At 41.7% G+C, this 20,477-nt stretch overlaps 2 protein-coding genes across 2 annotated transcripts; both read left to right on the forward strand.

The window, feature by feature from the left end:
* Window positions 1-10,890: 10,890 nt before the first annotated feature.
* Window positions 10,891-13,080, forward strand: LOC140587718 (uncharacterized; the record flags this gene model as incomplete). Its single annotated transcript, XM_072709255.1, has 4 exons — window positions 10,891-11,941; window positions 12,199-12,338; window positions 12,442-12,646; window positions 12,753-13,080. Coding segments are annotated over 4 exons (1,548 nt in total), but the record flags the coding sequence as incomplete, so codon positions are not given.
* LOC140587737 (uncharacterized) lies at window positions 12,953-19,289 on the forward strand (the record flags this gene model as incomplete). Its single annotated transcript, XM_072709264.1, has 10 exons — window positions 12,953-13,165; window positions 13,255-13,396; window positions 13,495-14,142; window positions 14,413-14,493; window positions 14,747-14,832; window positions 15,839-15,902; window positions 18,276-18,342; window positions 18,558-18,712; window positions 18,825-18,935; window positions 19,117-19,289. Coding segments are annotated over 6 exons (1,182 nt in total), but the record flags the coding sequence as incomplete, so codon positions are not given.
* Window positions 19,290-20,477: the final 1,188 nt, after the last annotated feature.

Below are 20,477 nucleotides of genomic sequence, written 5' to 3' on the forward strand. Positions count from 1 at the left end.
GGAAAAATGTTGCCTGGTCTGATGAGTCTCGATTTCTGTTGAGACATTCAAATGGTAGAGTCAGAATTTGGCGTAAACAGAATGAGAACATGGATCCATCATGCCTTGTTACCACTGTGCAGGCTGCTGGTGGTGGTGTAATGGTGTGGGGGATGTTTTCTTGGCACACTTTAGGCCCCTTAGTGCCAATTGGGCATCGTTTAAATGCCACGGCCTACCTGAGCATTGTTTCTGACCATGTCCATCCCTTTATGACCACCATGTACCCATCCTCTGATGGCTACTTCCAGCAGGATAATGCACCATGTCACAAAGCTCGAATCATTTCAAATTGATTTCTTGAACATGACAGTGAGTTCACTGTACTACAATGGCCCCAACAGTCACCAGATCTCAACCCAATAGAGCATCTTCGGGATGTGTTGGAACGGGAGCTTCGTGCCCTGGATGTGCATCCCACAAATCTCCATCAACTGCAAGATGCTATCCTATCAATATGGGCCAACATTTCTAAAGAATGCTTTCAGCACCTTGTTGAATCAATGCCACGTAGAATTAAGGCAGTTCTGAAGGCGAAAGGGGGTCAAACACCATATTAGTATGGTGTTCCTAATAATCCTTTAGGTGAGTGTATGTGTGTATGTGCACAATGAATGAATGGAATAAGCTGCTACAGTTACATTGAACCATGTGCTTGTGCTCATGTGCACAAGCACACACACACACACACACACACACACACGCCGATGGGCTTTAAAGTTTAACTTTAGGTTTGTGAAAGCAGACATAATTATTTCTGTCAGGACCTCGATGTGTATCCAAGCCCCAAAAACACACTAACTCAGGCGTTCACGCAACTTATCGCGAAAAACCAGACAGAAATAGACTTGAAAATTTTAAAGAAAAGACATTAGCGGTTTTTGTTAATGTTTAAAGGTATAAAAAAAAACCTTTGCTGCCTTTCTTAAATGGCTAGAAAACATTGCCTCAACACTATTAAACACGGAATCCGCTGTTTGTAAACGGTCCGCATTTTACCCTCACCGCTAAAATAGTTGTGCTTGTTTCACACTTTCTCTTGTTTCGCTTGGGTATGCCTCTACTTAAATATTGTGTCTCTAGTTAAAAGTTTGGGACCTGTGTCTCATTCACATAGGCTTTCACATATGCAAATTGCCACCCCTCTTCTGGGCTAATGCCGTACGCTCATTTTGACAACGAATTGCCAGCGTTATTCGTTGATTTTTTTTGTCTAAAATGTTTATTATTCACATTGGTAGAAAAGTGCTTCAATACTTTAAAAAAAGGTCATGGTTTATTTGAAATAACTGGGCACTCCGTTTGTTGCTGCCATATTTTGAAGTGGGTTGTCTAAGGAATCCTTATTCTTTGTTTGATGCCCCGGTTTCGGGTAAACATCCGCGACGGTTTATGACTACACCACATGGCCAAAGTGGCCTGCGAACGGACGATCACCCTGATAACAAAATACAACTAAATACATCTTTGTCAGGATGTGGGGCGGGGCAGGTCTATGACATTCGGGCTAAATGGGGGCAATAGCTTGGGGAGCCAGCCTATCTCAAAGCCTGTGGCCTGTTTGATTCTACCCCATGTTTCCTCCGTGTATGTCCGCTGTGATATGCTTAACAGACACGTTTGATGGCATTATTCTAACATAGCATGTTGCTAAATACCGCTCACTAGTTCCTACAGCTATTAAATGTATTTAAATGAAATCGGGGCATCTTGTTTAGAATAAAACTAAGAAAATACAGGAGATCGATCTTTCGCGTGTGTTGCTGCCGCCGCCATTTTGAAAGGCGCGTCTGCGTCACTGCGCATGCGCAAGCTTCGCATCCCATAAGGCAGTTATTTCGCCCGCATTGTTCAAACGGGTGGCACGCGCCTGGTCCTGCTCCTTGGATAATGGCAGCCTAGATCACGCTAGCTTTGTGCTACGCTGACGGGACCCAGAGCCGCTATGGATGGATCTTCGCCTTTGGTGAAGTGTTTTTTTTTCTCTTTGACATTGAAATAAAACTGTTAAACTGATTACGGCTTTTTCTCATTTTTAAAAACTTGGGCTAAAGTAGTTGTGCTTGTTTCACACTTTCTCTTGTTTCGCTTGGGTATGCCTCTACTTAAATATTGTGTCTCTAGTTAAAAGTTTTGGACCTGTGTCTCATTCACATAGGCTTTCACATATGCAAATTGCCACCCCTCTTCTGGGCTAATGCCGTACGCTCATTTTGACAACGAATTACCAGCGTTATTCGTTGATTTTTTTTGTCTAAAATGTTTATTATTCACATTGGTAGAAAAGTGCTTCAATACTTTAAAAAAAAGGTCATGGTTTATTTGAAATAACTGGGCACTCCGTTTGTTGCTGCCATATTTTGAAATGGGTTGTCTAAGGAATCCTTATTCTTTGTTTGATGCCCCGGTTTCGGGTAAACATCCGCGACGGTTTATGACTACACCACATGGCCAAAGTGGCCTGCGAACGGACGATCACCCTGATAACAAAATACAACTAAATACATCTTTGTCAGGATGTGGGGGGGGGAGAGGTCTATGACATTCGGGCTAAATGGGGGCAATAGCTTGGGGAGCCAGCCTATCTCAAAGCCTGTGGCCTGTTTGATTCTACCCCATGTTTCCTCCGTGTATGTCCGCTGTGATATGCTTAACAGACACGTTTGATGGCATTATTCTAACATAGCATGTTGCTAAATACCGCTCACTAGTTCCTACAGCTATTAAATGTATTTAAATGAAATCGGGGCATCTTGTTTAGAATAAAACTAAGAAAATACAGGAGATCGATCTTTCGCGTGTGTTGCTGCCGCCGCCATTTTGAAAGGCGCGTCTGCGTCACTGCGCATGCGCAAGCTTCGCATCCCATAAGGCAGTTATTTCGCCCGCATTGTTCAAACGGGTGGCACGCGCCTGGCCCTGCTCCTTGGATAATGGCAGCCTAGATCACGCTAGCTTTGTGCTACGCTGACGGGACCCAGAGCCGCTATGGATGGATCTTCGCCTTTGGTGAAGTGTTTTTTTTTCTCTTTGACATTGAAATGAAACTGTTAAACTGATTACGGCTTTTTCTCATTTTTAAAAACTTGGGCTAAAGTAGTTGTGCTTGTTTCACACTTTCTCTTGTTTCGCTTGGGTATGCCTCTACTTAAATATTGTGTCTCTAGTTAAAAGTTTTGGACCTGTGTCTCATTCACATAGGCTTTCACATATGCAAATTGCCACCCCTCTTCTGGGCTAATGCCGTACGCTCATTTTGACAACGAATTACCAGCGTTATTCGTTGATTTTTTTTGTCTAAAATGTTTATTATTCACATTGGTAGAAAAGTGCTTCAATACTTTAAAAAAAAGGTCATGGTTTATTTGAAATAACTGGGCACTCCGTTTGTTGCTGCCATATTTTGAAATGGGTTGTCTAAGGAATCCTTATTCTTTGTTTGATGCCCCGGTTTCGGGTAAACATCCGCGACGGTTTATGACTACACCACATGGCCAAAGTGGCCTGCGAACGGACGATCACCCTGATAACAAAATACAACTAAATACATCTTTGTCAGGATGTGGGGGGGGGGGAGAGGTCTATGACATTCGGGCTAAATGGGGGCAATAGCTTGGGGAGCCAGCCTATCTCAAAGCCTGTGGCCTGTTTGATTCTACCCCATGTTTCCTCCGTGTATGTCCGCTGTGATATGCTTAACAGACACGTTTGATGGCATTATTCTAACATAGCATGTTGCTAAATACCGCTCACTAGTTCCTACAGCTATTAAATGTATTTAAATGAAATCGGGGCATCTTGTTTAGAATAAAACTAAGAAAATACAGGAGATCGATCTTTCGCGTGTGTTGCTGCCGCCGCCATTTTGAAAGGCGCGTCTGCGTCACTGCGCATGCGCAAGCTTCGCATCCCATAAGGCAGTTATTTCGCCCGCATTGTTCAAACGGGTGGCACGCGCCTGGCCCTGCTCCTTGGATAATGGCAGCCTAGATCACGCTAGCTTTGTGCTACGCTGACGGGACCCAGAGCCGCTATGGATGGATCTTCGCCTTTGGTGAAGTGTTTTTTTTTCTCTTTGACATTGAAATAAAACTGTTAAACTGATTACGGCTTTTTCTCATTTTTAAAAACTTGGGCTAAAGTAGTTGTGCTTGTTTCACACTTTCTCTTGTTTCGCTTGGGTATGCCTCTACTTAAATATTGTGTCTCTAGTTAAAAGTTTTGGACCTGTGTCTCATTCACATAGGCTTTCACATATGCAAATTGCCACCCCTCTTCTGGGCTAATGCCGTACGCTCATTTTGACAACGAATTACCAGCGTTATTCGTTGATTTTTTTTGTCTAAAATGTTTATTATTCACATTGGTAGAAAAGTGCTTCAATACTTTAAAAAAAAGGTCATGGTTTATTTGAAATAACTGGGCACTCCGTTTGTTGCTGCCATATTTTGAAATGGGTTGTCTAAGGAATCCTTATTCTTTGTTTGATGCCCCGGTTTCGGGTAAACATCCGCGACGGTTTATGACTACACCACATGGCCAAAGTGGCCTGCGAACGGACGATCACCCTGATAACAAAATACAACTAAATACATCTTTGTCAGGATGTGGGGGGGGGGGAGAGGTCTATGACATTCGGGCTAAATGGGGGCAATAGCTTGGGGAGCCAGCCTATCTCAAAGCCTGTGGCCTGTTTGATTCTACCCCATGTTTCCTCCGTGTATGTCCGCTGTGATATGCTTAACAGACACGTTTGATGGCATTATTCTAACATAGCATGTTGCTAAATACCGCTCACTAGTTCCTACAGCTATTAAATGTATTTAAATGAAATCGGGGCATCTTGTTTAGAATAAAACTAAGAAAATACAGGAGATCGATCTTTCGCGTGTGTTGCTGCCGCCGCCATTTTGAAAGGCGCGTCTGCGTCACTGCGCATGCGCAAGCTTCGCATCCCATAAGGCAGTTATTTCGCCCGCATTGTTCAAACGGGTGGCACGCGCCTGGCCCTGCTCCTTGGATAATGGCAGCCTAGATCACGCTAGCTTTGTGCTACGCTGACGGGACCCAGAGCCGCTATGGATGGATCTTCGCCTTTGGTGAAGTGTTTTTTTTTCTCTTTGACATTGAAATGAAACTGTTAAACTGATTACGGCTTTTTCTCATTTTTAAAAACTTGGGCTAAAGTAGTTGTGCTTGTTTCACACTTTCTCTTGTTTCGCTTGGGTATGCCTCTACTTAAATATTGTGTCTCTAGTTAAAAGTTTTGGACCTGTGTCTCATTCACATAGGCTTTCACATATGCAAATTGCCACCCCTCTTCTGGGCTAATGCCGTACGCTCATTTTGACAACGAATTACCAGCGTTATTCGTTGATTTTTTTTGTCTAAAATGTTTATTATTCACATTGGTAGAAAAGTGCTTCAATACTTTAAAAAAAAGGTCATGGTTTATTTGAAATAACTGGGCACTCCGTTTGTTGCTGCCATATTTTGAAATGGGTTGTCTAAGGAATCCTTATTCTTTGTTTGATGCCCCGGTTTCGGGTAAACATCCGCGACGGTTTATGACTACACCACATGGCCAAAGTGGCCTGCGAACGGACGATCACCCTGATAACAAAATACAACTAAATACATCTTTGTCAGGATGTGGGGGGGGGGAGAGGTCTATGACATTCGGGCTAAATGGGGGCAATAGCTTGGGGAGCCAGCCTATCTCAAAGCCTGTGGCCTGTTTGATTCTACCCCATGTTTCCTCCGTGTATGTCCGCTGTGATATGCTTAACAGACACGTTTGATGGCATTATTCTAACATAGCATGTTGCTAAATACCGCTCACTAGTTCCTACAGCTATTAAATGTATTTAAATGAAATCGGGGCATCTTGTTTAGAATAAAACTAAGAAAATACAGGAGATCGATCTTTCGCGTGTGTTGCTGCCGCCGCCATTTTGAAAGGCGCGTCTGCGTCACTGCGCATGCGCAAGCTTCGCATCCCATAAGGCAGTTATTTCGCCCGCATTGTTCAAACGGGTGGCACGCGCCTGGCCCTGCTCCTTGGATAATGGCAGCCTAGATCACGCTAGCTTTGTGCTACGCTGACGGGACCCAGAGCCGCTATGGATGGATCTTCGCCTTTGGTGAAGTGTTTTTTTTTCTCTTTGACATTGAAATAAAACTGTTAAACTGATTACGGCTTTTTCTCATTTTTAAAAACTTGGGCTAAAGTAGTTGTGCTTGTTTCACACTTTCTCTTGTTTCGCTTGGGTATGCCTCTACTTAAATATTGTGTCTCTAGTTAAAAGTTTTGGACCTGTGTCTCATTCACATAGGCTTTCACATATGCAAATTGCCACCCCTCTTCTGGGCTAATGCCGTACGCTCATTTTGACAACGAATTACCAGCGTTATTCGTTGATTTTTTTTTGTCTAAAATGTTTATTATTCACATTGGTAGAAAAGTGCTTCAATACTTTAAAAAAAAGGTCATGGTTTATTTGAAATAACTGGGCACTCCGTTTGTTGCTGCCATATTTTGAAATGGGTTGTCTAAGGAATCCTTATTCTTTGTTTGATGCCCCGGTTTCGGGTAAACATCCGCGACGGTTTATGACTACACCACATGGCCAAAGTGGCCTGCGAACGGACGATCACCCTGATAACAAAATACAACTAAATACATCTTTGTCAGGATGTGGGGGGGGGGGAGAGGTCTATGACATTCGGGCTAAATGGGGGCAATAGCTTGGGGAGCCAGCCTATCTCAAAGCCTGTGGCCTGTTTGATTCTACCCCATGTTTCCTCCGTGTATGTCCGCTGTGATATGCTTAACAGACACGTTTGATGGCATTATTCTAACATAGCATGTTGCTAAATACCGCTCACTAGTTCCTACAGCTATTAAATGTATTTAAATGAAATCGGGGCATCTTGTTTAGAATAAAACTAAGAAAATACAGGAGATCGATCTTTCGCGTGTGTTGCTGCCGCCGCCATTTTGAAAGGCGCGTCTGCGTCACTGCGCATGCGCAAGCTTCGCATCCCATAAGGCAGTTATTTCGCCCGCATTGTTCAAACGGGTGGCACGCGCCTGGCCCTGCTCCTTGGATAATGGCAGCCTAGATCACGCTAGCTTTGTGCTACGCTGACGGGACCCAGAGCCGCTATGGATGGATCTTCGCCTTTGGTGAAGTGTTTTTTTTTCTCTTTGACATTGAAATAAAACTGTTAAACTGATTACGGCTTTTTCTCATTTTTAAAAACTTGGGCTAAAGTAGTTGTGCTTGTTTCACACTTTCTCTTGTTTCGCTTGGGTATGCCTCTACTTAAATATTGTGTCTCTAGTTAAAAGTTTTGGACCTGTGTCTCATTCACATAGGCTTTCACATATGCAAATTGCCACCCCTCTTCTGGGCTAATGCCGTACGCTCATTTTGACAACGAATTACCAGCGTTATTCGTTGATTTTTTTTGTCTAAAATGTTTATTATTCACATTGGTAGAAAAGTGCTTCAATACTTTAAAAAAAAGGTCATGGTTTATTTGAAATAACTGGGCACTCCGTTTGTTGCTGCCATATTTTGAAATGGGTTGTCTAAGGAATCCTTATTCTTTGTTTGATGCCCCGGTTTCGGGTAAACATCCGCGACGGTTTATGACTACACCACATGGCCAAAGTGGCCTGCGAACGGACGATCACCCTGATAACAAAATACAACTAAATACATCTTTGTCAGGATGTGGGGGGGGGGAGGTCTATGACATTCGGGCTAAATGGGGGCAATAGCTTGGGGAGCCAGCCTATCTCAAAGCCTGTGGCCTGTTTGATTCTACCCCATGTTTCCTCCGTGTATGTCCGCTGTGATATGCTTAACAGACACGTTTGATGGCATTATTCTAACATAGCATGTTGCTAAATACCGCTCACTAGTTCCTACAGCTATTAAATGTATTTAAATGAAATCGGGGCATCTTGTTTAGAATAAAACTAAGAAAATACAGGAGATCGATCTTTCGCGTGTGTTGCTGCCGCCGCCATTTTGAAAGGCGCGTCTGCGTCACTGCGCATGCGCAAGCTTCGCATCCCATAAGGCAGTTATTTCGCCCGCATTGTTCAAACGGGTGGCACGCGCCTGGCCCTGCTCCTTGGATAATGGCAGCCTAGATCACGCTAGCTTTGTGCTACGCTGACGGGACCCAGAGCCGCTATGGATGGATCTTCGCCTTTGGTGAAGTGTTTTTTTTTCTCTTTGACATTGAAATAAAACTGTTAAACTGATTACGGCTTTTTCTCATTTTTAAAAACTTGGGCTAAAGTAGTTGTGCTTGTTTCACACTTTCTCTTGTTTCGCTTGGGTATGCCTCTACTTAAATATTGTGTCTCTAGTTAAAAGTTTTGGACCTGTGTCTCATTCACATAGGCTTTCACATATGCAAATTGCCACCCCTCTTCTGGGCTAATGCCGTACGCTCATTTTGACAACGAATTACCAGCGTTATTCGTTGATTTTTTTTGTCTAAAATGTTTATTATTCACATTGGTAGAAAAGTGCTTCAATACTTTAAAAAAAAGGTCATGGTTTATTTGAAATAACTGGGCACTCCGTTTGTTGCTGCCATATTTTGAAATGGGTTGTCTAAGGAATCCTTATTCTTTGTTTGATGCCCCGGTTTCGGGTAAACATCCGCGACGGTTTATGACTACACCACATGGCCAAAGTGGCCTGCGAACGGACGATCACCCTGATAACAAAATACAACTAAATACATCTTTGTCAGGATGTGGGGGGGGGGGAGAGGTCTATGACATTCGGGCTAAATGGGGGCAATAGCTTGGGGAGCCAGCCTATCTCAAAGCCTGTGGCCTGTTTGATTCTACCCCATGTTTCCTCCGTGTATGTCCGCTGTGATATGCTTAACAGACACGTTTGATGGCATTATTCTAACATAGCATGTTGCTAAATACCGCTCACTAGTTCCTACAGCTATTAAATGTATTTAAATGAAATCGGGGCATCTTGTTTAGAATAAAACTAAGAAAATACAGGAGATCGATCTTTCGCGTGTGTTGCTGCCGCCGCCATTTTGAAAGGCGCGTCTGCGTCACTGCGCATGCGCAAGCTTCGCATCCCATAAGGCAGTTATTTCGCCCGCATTGTTCAAACGGGTGGCACGCGCCTGGCCCTGCTCCTTGGATAATGGCAGCCTAGATCACGCTAGCTTTGTGCTACGCTGACGGGACCCAGAGCCGCTATGGATGGATCTTCGCCTTTGGTGAAGTGTTTTTTTTTCTCTTTGACATTGAAATGAAACTGTTAAACTGATTACGGCTTTTTCTCATTTTTAAAAACTTGGGCTAAAGTAGTTGTGCTTGTTTCACACTTTCTCTTGTTTCGCTTGGGTATGCCTCTACTTAAATATTGTGTCTCTAGTTAAAATTTCCGGACTTGAAATGCCCTTAGATTCAGAACATGAGAAGGGTAACACATTGAATAGACTAAAATGAAATTGGGTATGCCTCTACTTAAATATTGTGTCTCTAGTTAAAATTTCCGGACTTGAAATGCCCTTAGATTCAGAACATGAGAAGGGTAACACATTGAATAGACTAAAATGAAATTTGAATAAATAAATCATGTATATATGTTTTGTTTTAGGGCGTAACACTAGAAAACGCAGACGGTACGTTTTGCTGCTAGGTTGTTTCTCTTTTGTTTCAGGGACCGCAGGTCTGGGCCTTATGTCCTAAAAATTATATGACAATATTGCAAAATATTTATCACAAATGCATATGTAGAAAACAGACTACGACAGGTGCTTTTGAGTTTTTCTGATTATGATGACCGAATTGTTTTATTAAGAGTTATGGAGTATGTGACCGATATATTATTAAATTACACCAACAACCTCAATGGTATTTATGTAAAAATAGTATATTATGATTGTTAATTATGCAGATGTTTAGGCTATATTATGATGCTCAGGATACTCAAGTTAATGCTGATGATATGAATGCTCTATAAGATATTTTATCGATATCACAGCCTGATAACCTTACAAGCTGCATTACTTCTGCATGCATGTTATGTTGTTAGAATGAGCGTGCACCTCAGAGTAACAGTAAGTTTACACAATGTTTTATTGTTTATGTTTTAAAGCATCCAACGCATTTACAGGCCAGTCCTGATGCAACAAGGTTTTGCCTAGACGGTGTGTTCAGATGCCCATGCTGCACTTATGCAACTGACCAACAATTCAAATTTACAACACACATTCAGAGCCACGTGAGACATGCAGTACAGCATAGAGGTAATTCCTAATGATGTTTATTGGTCTATTGATTTTGGTGGTTTTAAAACATACACATGCTTAAATGTAGAATGCACTTCTTACAATCAAGATAGACAAAATGATGTGGAGTTCCTTAGTGGGAGTCCCTGAAGTCATGTGAATATTGGTAAGCTAATTTACCTATGTTTGTGTTTTGTTTGACACTGTAACTTTCTGATCAGCTACTCCTGACCTCACTCCCCCAGTCCCGTTCTGTGTATACCTTTCTTTTCTGTTGATAGCTTTGGTCTTCATGTTGCCGTCTTGCAGGTTTCTTCATCAGCAAATGCAACAATTATTGCAGACCCACAGGACACTTTCATTGTCTTTATTGCAGCCAAACAATAATACGCAAAGACCAGTTTAAACATCATGTATCCCAATGCATCAGTGAAACCAAGCCAACCACAACGGAAGCGCATCAGTCACCTCCCGCCTCTCCTGCTCCCTCCTTTACTGCTTCTGAAGCTGCATGTCCCCCTCCCCCAGTCCCCATCCTCCACCCCTCACTTTCTTCATGTTCCTCTGATCCTGGCTCCTCAGCAGCACCAGCACTACCACCCTCTCACCCAAAGAAAGCAGAAAACAGTGAAGTGTACTAGCTGTGGCCTAATCCTTAATAGACGGAACCTACGGATACATCTTCGAAGACGTCACACTCCCATCAAAATGGACATTACGGCACAGAACCACCTCAGTGCTCAGTGTGTTGATTACACAAATGGAGTGTTTGCAGTAGCAAAGTCTTTTATAGCACCCAGCACACCAGTACGTGTCATTAAAAGGACATGGGGTCCTGAACAAAAAACAATGTGTGAGCTGGATATCTGCAGAATTAATGCAGAGTTTGCAGAGAGGTCAAACCTTCGTCCATTTGAGTGCCACCACATTCAGTCCCTCGTGTACTGCCCTCCAGCCAGAATGGACACTCCATCACTTACAGAGGATGTTTTGCAGGTGATGGTACATGACAAGTGGTTTGGGGAAGACAAAAAGGAAAGGTGTTTGGTACGTCAGAGAGAAGCAAATGATGCAGGAGTCCCGTTGTCCTGTCTGGTGACTGTGTGTGGACCCCCCTACAAAAAGCACATTTCTGTATACGAGTCAACTATCTCCTATTACAGCCGGCTTGGCAGAGTGGTGGTAAGGTACAATTCTAAAATCATTTCATGGCATTGTCCTTGCGCGAACCCAAGGCAGTCATGCATACCTAAATATGTTGCCAAGTGGCATTTATTTGAAACGGACCAGGCACTCTTCAGAAAAACCAGAAGTGTGGAGGAGAACATCACAGAACATTTTCCAATTGACATGGAAAGTTTTGACCTAGAAGAAGGAGCTCCATACTCACCTGAAGGCAAAAATCTGTCGCGGATGGTTCAATACATTTTTCATAAGAAGAAACTGCCTGCGATTTTCCCCTCAGACGTGGTCAAGACCATTCATTTCCCTGTGCACTTCATACCATCAGAAACCTTTTGCTCAGAATGTTTAGAGCCCACTCCTCTAAGCGAACCTGTGCTGATTACATCTAAGGCTAAAATCCTAACAATCACTGATGTCATAGAAGGTATGTTCTCTCTTTATTTAAATATTTATTATCGATATTTTAACATTTCATTACTCACTACATGTACTGTAAATGTCAGTGTAGCCATGACTTCCACTATCAGCAGCTTAGCCTCCTTCCCAGCAATTCACACTTGTATGCTTACTGAGATAATTTCATACACTGGCTTTTAGTACTGTGCAAAGTATAGAGACATGTCACAGTGTAAAATGGTGAAAGATAAATGTGTAACATTTACTGGTGCTTGTGTCCATTAGGAATTTCAGTGTACAGAAAATGGTGCTACAGGTGTGGTATGGCATATCGATACCAGGAGTGGACTGATGGTGTCCACAATTTCGATGACCACACACTTCTGTCCATATACATGTGCCATTTTCTACGCAATACACTTCAGGTAGGAACCATGTTCTGTTGTTTTAATCATTTAAAACAATTACGAATACTTTATCAAAATAATATATTGTAAAGCCTTTAAATGTCATACATCAATTTCACAGACTCATCAGGCAGTAGGGAGTGCCATGGATGTGTTGGAGAAGACCTCTGGTAAAACCTATCCATCCAGGGAAAGGGTCCTGCAGGCTTATTTAAGCTTTGAAGCACTGTCAGACCTCGGTTACACATATGCTTGTGTATCGTGTGGTTATCATCCAGTATCTGTTGTGATGGACCTTCATGAGAAGGGCGTTTTTAGCATGCCTGGTAAGTGAACACATTTATTCATTTTCTTAGTCTTACATTGTTTCAAGCACCACATATCCAGCTATGACTGTTTGGAACATGCTTACTTAAGTCTTGCTTTCCTTAGTGAGCAGCATTGAGGAACCATCTCAGACTTTTGATGGAAAGGTAAGTGTTGAAAATTTCTGGGAGATGGTTTCCCTTGAAATGATCAGCCGTGGGTTGGTCCCAAGTAAGTACAGTCCGCACAATGTTCTAGGTGGGATGACAGTATTCTAGCATTTACTTTGTTTATCGTGGAATAATGTACTGTTATGTTAATAATATTTTCTAACATCATTTAAAGGCAACAAGTCAAACCCATTTGTCGTCCATCCCAGTTACCATAGTTGGGCTCCGTGGATTGGTCCTCACACAAGAGATAGGGATGTTGTACTCAACACTGAATACAAAGAAGTGTATTCTGCTTGTAGTGCAAAGGAGGAATCTGAGTTTAACCTCACAGAGGACCGACTGACTGATGAACTTCTTAAGCTCAAGGTACTGAACTTAAGTCAATTTTTGTCAGTTTTGTCAAAGATGTGTGTTTTTGAACCACGCCAGACCAACTATACTAATGTTCATTATAGATGGAAGCTGTGCGTGCTCTGTGCCGACAGTGTGGCATAGACCCCAAAGGCTCACGGATGGACCTGGTAACGAGACTTCAACAAGAAATGAAGAACAGAGCGAGTTATGATAAGGTGTTTTCACAGATCTGGGGAGCTTCTGGTAAGTTGTGTTCTATTACTGAGAGACCGTTTTTACAGACAGTTCTTAGTTTCATTACTTGGAATGGTTGCACTCTGATTTACAGTTTCCTTAAACAGGTGGATGGGCTGTGGTCACCTGTCCTTGTGCTGTGGTGTATGGTGTTAAGTTCAACATAAGGGCTGAGAGCCCCCGGGACTTTGCTGACCTTTTATTGTCGATGAAACATTTTCCAAACATTGTATTATATGATTTTGCGAGAGGGTTGGCAACACATACCAACCTAAGAGATCCAGAATCATTACCCTTCAAACCTCATGGGGGTAGGTTACTTGAGCCTACTGAAGATAACATCAGATGTGCCACTACTGGACAGATAAAAGTGAGCTTGCCATGGCTAGTCACCAAGAAGCCAGTTCCTGATGAAAATGGCCACCCTATAACTGGATCGTCTGAGCATTATGCTCTTTATGATAGATTTCATGAGGCAAACTCAAAAGATGCCAGGGATGTCTTGCGAAAGGTGGAACTGGTCCCAGAGTTACGTGGTTGGATCAACAGCCCGTGTGCTGAACAGCTCTTTGCTGGAATGAGGAAAAACAATCATTTTCTCAACATGATGACTCCCTCATCGCATGTCTTTTTGATGCGAAATATTTTGTGTCACTACAACAATGCTAGAAATTCAAGAACCATAGAAAGCATGAAGAAGAGATTGGGCAAAGGAGTGGACATACAGTTAAATTCCAATGGTCAGACAGTTTTGGGTATGTATTCCACCCTCATTCTAAATTATTAGTGGTAATGTCATGTTTATGTCATGTTTATGTAATTTTGCTGTCCGGTGCCGTGAAGTTATATTTGTCTTTTAATTGTAGGTGATTCCTCATGTTTATTTTGCAATTTGAAAGATCATAAAGCTATAACTTACAAATCTGTCAGAAATGCTAGACAGCATAGCGTTGATGAGAAATGCATGCAGTACAACCGATTTAACTCATTCTAAATCATTTGGTTTAAAATGTGCTTTTTTGCAGCACCAGCTGAAGCACCAGCCGAACAAGCACAAACAACAACAGCAGCACCAGCTCATGGTATGACAACTGCAGCATCCCCTGGTATGAAGACAATATATATTTTTTGAGGGCCTGGTTGTACAACTTAATAAAAACCTTAACACATCCATGTTTTTTAGAATATGTATACTTATGTATGTTTGCAGTGGGTACTTGATCTGCAGCTAAATGTATACCAACCTTCAGCCACCCTAAGAAAGTGTTATATGCTTCATAAGATGGCTCAGTATCACAGAAATGTGGTGAAACACTTATTTGGTTAATATTTTCATGCATGGTCTGATATGTATGACAGGAGATCTACCAGTGTGCAGTGATGACTGCTGGGGACTACCACATCTGGAGCACACAAGTGCCCGATCGGAAATCAGAGACTCAGAGGTGCATGTTTTATGTTTTGTTCCTCCGTATTTGTTTGTTTGTTTATATATTGATTGACTCATTTGATTGATTGCCGCATGGGCTCTCTTAGTCGCAAATTTGGAAACCATTTAACAATTGGCAACCATTTCATGTAATACAGTTGTCATTGTTTATGGGTGTTATAACTTTTAACATCTAATGTATCGGTTATTATATTATTTATAACTTGGAAACAAACTATTCATTAATCAGTAATACAATTCCTTTTGTGTCATACTTTTTAAATATTTTCTGTGATGCCTCGTAGTGCATGGCATATAAGTGAAGTGATTAGTTGTCATTGACACACCACAGCACACAGTGCACAACAACAAAATGTGTACTCTGCATTTAACCTATATGACACCATGACATTGCAGAGGAGAGCAGTGCTTGGGGGTGGTACCTTGCTCAGGGTACTTCAGTGGCACCTTTCGATTACAAGTGCACTTCCCTATCCATTAGGCCACCACTGACCCTATTACAAACAGCAGCATAATTTAATGGAGTCAGATTAATTGGTCTTAGTGATCTGATCTGAAGGTGGGGATTAGGGTTGTAACGGTATGAGATTTTCACGGTATGATAATCGTCTCAGAAAATATCACGGTTTCGTGGTATACGGTATTAAACTATCATTATTATTAGTATAATCATCAGCTACAATGACCCTTAAATGAATAAAAAGAGATATGGTTTTTGGATGAACATGGTTTATTGTAACAAACTTTTTTTTAATGAAAATAAAAAAAACTTATGGAAGTATGAGTCTAACTTTTGGGGGAAAAATAAATAAAATAAAGCTGCGCATCTCCCATTTGAACAAAATAAGGAATAAGTTATTTCTCTTTATATTAGACAAGAATAAATCAAACTGTCCTTCCTCTTTAACAGCATATATGGGAGAGCAATATGTGCAGGGTCATGTTTGTTAATATTTTCCTGAGATTATCATAGCAGCATGCATTTCTTTGCTTTTTTTCAGGTCAGATTATGATGAAGAAATGTAAGCATGTTGAGATTTTCAGGGCTCAATCTTGACCGCTGAGGTGAGAGAATGTGTCCACTTGTACTAAACACCTATGAGTTTTCAGTTAGTGTATTTGATGATTATTCTTTTAAATAAAATTATAAAATGATCATTAAGTGTTCTCTTGAGAGTAGCTCTGGATATGTTCATGTGTTCACGTCTTCACATAGTGAATGAGACAGCAGACGCTTTAAAAACCATGACCATCATGCAGTGGCGGTTTTAGGCATGGGCGAACGGGGCAGCCGCCCGGGGCGGCACTTTTTCATGTCACGTGGGGGGCGGCACACGAACTTGGAGGAAAACAAAAATAATCTAAATAAAGCGTTTTTCTAGAGGATGGGCGAGCGGAGACGATAAGGGATGAAGTTGGGAGGGCGCCGGGAGGGATTCTATGGGGGGCGGCACACGAACCTGGAGGACAAAATAATCATCTGTGCCGCTGTGTGTGTGTGTGTGTGTGTGTGTGTGGGGGGGGGGGGGGGGGGGGGTAGTTGGTTAATGAGCAAGCGGCAGCCTTTTTGCGCTGTATATTCACAGACGCACATCGCGATTTAATTTGCTGCACAGCTATATTTTGATTTATTCATCCATCTATCTATCAAATCGGACATTTTACGTGGCATCTGAATTATACTGTAATTGACTCCAATTACATGACTGGATTCCGGGATTCCCTCTGCATCACAGAAATAATACGGCTTTAAGTTATAAATGGAACTTACCTTTATCTTCACGGAGGGATGGTGTTCGCGAATATGGGAGAACATGTTCGACGTATTTCCTCCTTTTGCGGCCACTGTTCGTCCACATTTCTTGCAAACTGGATATCCACCCCACGATCATTTTTCGGATACCCAAAATATTCCCATACTGCAGATTTTAATTTTTTTTTCGGCGGGAAATAGAGATTAGAATTTGCAGCCACTATCGGACATTTTCGCCGCTGTGCATTTATGGGTGGAGTCTAAGCAGTAAAGCGGAAAGAAGTTGCATATACACAGCAGCGCAGGTGAGATCTGGTTTCTTTTTTTTTTTTTCCAAACCGCGGATAGGCAAATGTGCATGATATGATAATCGTACATGTCAATATCACAATAAACCGCCATACCGGTATACCGTTACAACCCTAGTCTTCACATAGTGAATGAGACAGCAGACGCTTTAAAAACCATGATCATCATGCAGTGGCGGTTTTAGGCATGGGCGAACGGGGCAGCCGCCTGGGGCGGCACTTTTTCATGTCACGTGGGGGGCGGCACACGAACTTGGAGGAAAACAAAAATAATCTAAATAAAGCGTTTTTCTAGAGGATGGGCGAGCGGAGACGATAAGGGATGAAGTTGGGAGGGCGCCGGGAGGGATTCTATGGGGGGCGGCACACGAACCTGGAGGACAAAATAATCATCTGTGCCGCTGTGTGTGTGTGTGTGTGTGTGTGTGTGTGTGTGTGTGTGTGTGTGTGTGTGTGTGTGTGTGTGTGTGTGTGTGTGTGTGTGGGGGTAGTTGGTTAATGAGCAAGCGGCAGCCTTTTTGCGCTGTATATTCACAGACGCACATCGCGATTTAATTTGCTGCACAGCTATATTTTGATTTATTCATCCATCTATCTATCAAATCGGACATTTTACGTGGCATCTGAATTATACTGTAATTGACTCCAATTACATGACTGGATTCCGGGATTCCCTCTGCATCACAGAAATAATACGGCTTTAAGTTATAAATGGAACTTACCTTTATCTTCACGGAGGGATGGTGTTCGCGAATATGGGAGAACATGTTCGACGTATTTCCTCCTTTTGCGGCCACTGTTCGTCCACATTTCTTGCAAACTGGATATCCACCCCACGATCATTTTTCGGATACCCAAAATATTCCCATACTGCAGATTTTAATTTTTTTTTCGGCGGGAAATAGAGATTAGAATTTGCAGCCACTATCGGACATTTTCGCCGCTGTGCATTTATGGGTGGAGTCTAAGCAGTAAAGCGGAAAGAAGTTGCATATACACAGCAGCGCAGGTGAGATCTGGTTTCTTTTTTTTTTTTCCAAACCGCGGATAGGCAAATGTGCATGATATGATAATCGTACATGTCAATATCACAATAAACCGCCATACCGGTATACCGTTACAACCCTAGTGGGGATTGATACACCTTACAAAGTTGATGCTGTAATATTTATCACTCTGATGCATTGTTCTGACCCATATGCATATAAGCCTTTCAGTCTGACAAGCTGGTAGTATCATGACTGCCTTTTTCCAGGTCTGGTGCCCAACGTGATCAAATTGTTTTACACCTGTGCCCTCAGGTGGAGTCAACTCTATGTGATACCATTACAATATGTCATAGTTTTACAATAGTTGTGACAATATAATTTCTTTTAGGAAAATTCAATGTGTTGAAAGCACAGATGGTAGAGGAGGAGGAATGGGTTCCATCTCCATTGAACAGGTATTTATGTAGCTGATCTTACAGCTGAACCTGCTGTTTTTCTCTTTTTTTCTCTGTGCTTACTGTGCTGTACCCTACAAAAATGTGAAAACAATGAGCTTCATTTTAAGCAGTTGGAGTTGGAATGTAGAAGTCATGCTATTTTTGTCTGTTTTTGTTATATTACAGAACTATTGTAAAATAATATTTGCGTGCTTGTATGATTTCTTTCACAGATCCCCCTCGACGTCCTGGAGGATATCCTTTTAGAAGTAGTCCTGTTCGAGGGTGACAAAGCTTTTTTAAAGCTGTCACTTGTTTGTCACCTTTTTTTGGGACTTAGTCGGAAGGGAAACATTCCGTGCCCGAGCGCATTTTCAGTGGCTTGACAGTAGGTATAAAACATATTATGATATTTGAATACCCTTTGAGTTAGGATGTTTGTATTCCCATTAACAAGGGATTTTACTCTAATGAATCATTCTTAAATTTGAAACCTACAGGTGTAGTCCCATGGAAACTGTACAGTGCGGCCTATCAAGCACAATTCCGACGATTGTATCGCCTGGAATGCTGCCAGCACTGTCTAGAGACTTATAAGAACAGCTTACCAGGTATGCATACTGTGTAAGAATGTTGACAATTGTTGCTGAAGTCAGTGGTTGCAAAAAGAAAGTCACCAGAACAATTTATTGTGTGTCAGGTCCTGAATATTTTCTTGAAAGTATGCAATGAAAAACATTGTTGCTCTGTTTTGATACTAAGTATGCTTGCTTATTATTTATTGTCCCATAGGCTACATTGGGCGTGGAAGACGAGGGGAACTTCACACAGCCTGGGTTCTGCAGCGAGTTCTGCAAACACCTTACGGAAGACTTGGGTGTGTGAATGGGTGGGTGGGTCAGTGAGTGAGTGAGTGAATGGGTGGGTATGTAAGGAAAATAGCAAATTGGATGACTTTGGAATAAAAAAATAACAGCTACTATGCCTCTGTTTCCTTGTCTACACACAGACTACACACATGACCGAACCACATTTTAAGTTTTATCAGCTTTTCATTAAAAAGCACAGTGGCACCCAATTGTGATGAGTTACTGTATGTGGAAATGAGTGGCACCTCTGTATCATTTGTGAATAATTTGTCATCTCATATCGACATTAAATCATAAGTTTATTTAATTTTAATGTTGGCACAGAAATAAGTTACAGTGCCTTTGGAAATGCAATAAAATGCTCATTTGGAAAACGTTTAACTATCCTTTGTAATTGAGTAAAATTATGATAACTGAATACTTTTATAAGGCACTGTATACTTGATTGCAATGGGTTTTATTACTTTCCGGCTATATTAATACACCAATCAATATGTTAACCAATCATCACAGACAAGCATTACATCGATATCGGATTGAAACTATATTATGGCCATCCTACAGCTACATAAACAAGGGTAAATAGTCCTACTTTCACTGTCCTGGAGAGAGAGAGCGAGAGAGACAGAGATGTAAACATGTAAGCAGCAGCAGAATAAAATAGAAATATGATTTCAGAATGTTTTACTTACTGTATGCAAATGTCATTTTCGAGAAATGTTTGGCTCGCATTATCACCAAATTGATGACAATATCACCATTTACTACAAAACTTTGAACTCAATAATTAACAAAATAATATATAAGAAATAAATTGAGAAACTAAATTTCCTGTTACAGACAATTTATCTTAAAATAGTTTGATGTTCAGAATGCTCCTCACTCCACTTCACGCAACTTTAAAACACGCAAGGACCATGTTAGGCCAAAAGCTGAACAATGTTTGTGGGCAACACTCTTGATTTCCCCAGGAGATCTAGACATAGCATATATGCTCACCTAAAGGATTATTAGGAACACCTGTTCAATTTCTCATTAATGCAATTATCTAATCAACCAATCACATGGCAGTTGCTTCAATGCATTTAGGGGTGTGGTCCTGGTCAAGACAATCTCCTGAACTCCAAACTGAATGTCAGAATGGGAAAGAAAGGTGATTTAAGCAATTTTGAGCGTGGCATAGTTGTTGGTGCCAGACGGGCCGGTCTGAGTATTTCACAATCTGCTCAGTTACTGGGATTTTCACGCACAACCATTTCTAGGGTTTACAAAGAATGGTGTGCA

Source organism: Paramormyrops kingsleyae, chromosome 2 (assembly GCF_048594095.1).
Source record: "Paramormyrops kingsleyae isolate MSU_618 chromosome 2, PKINGS_0.4, whole genome shotgun sequence".
NCBI lineage: Eukaryota > Metazoa > Chordata > Actinopteri > Osteoglossiformes > Mormyridae > Paramormyrops > Paramormyrops kingsleyae.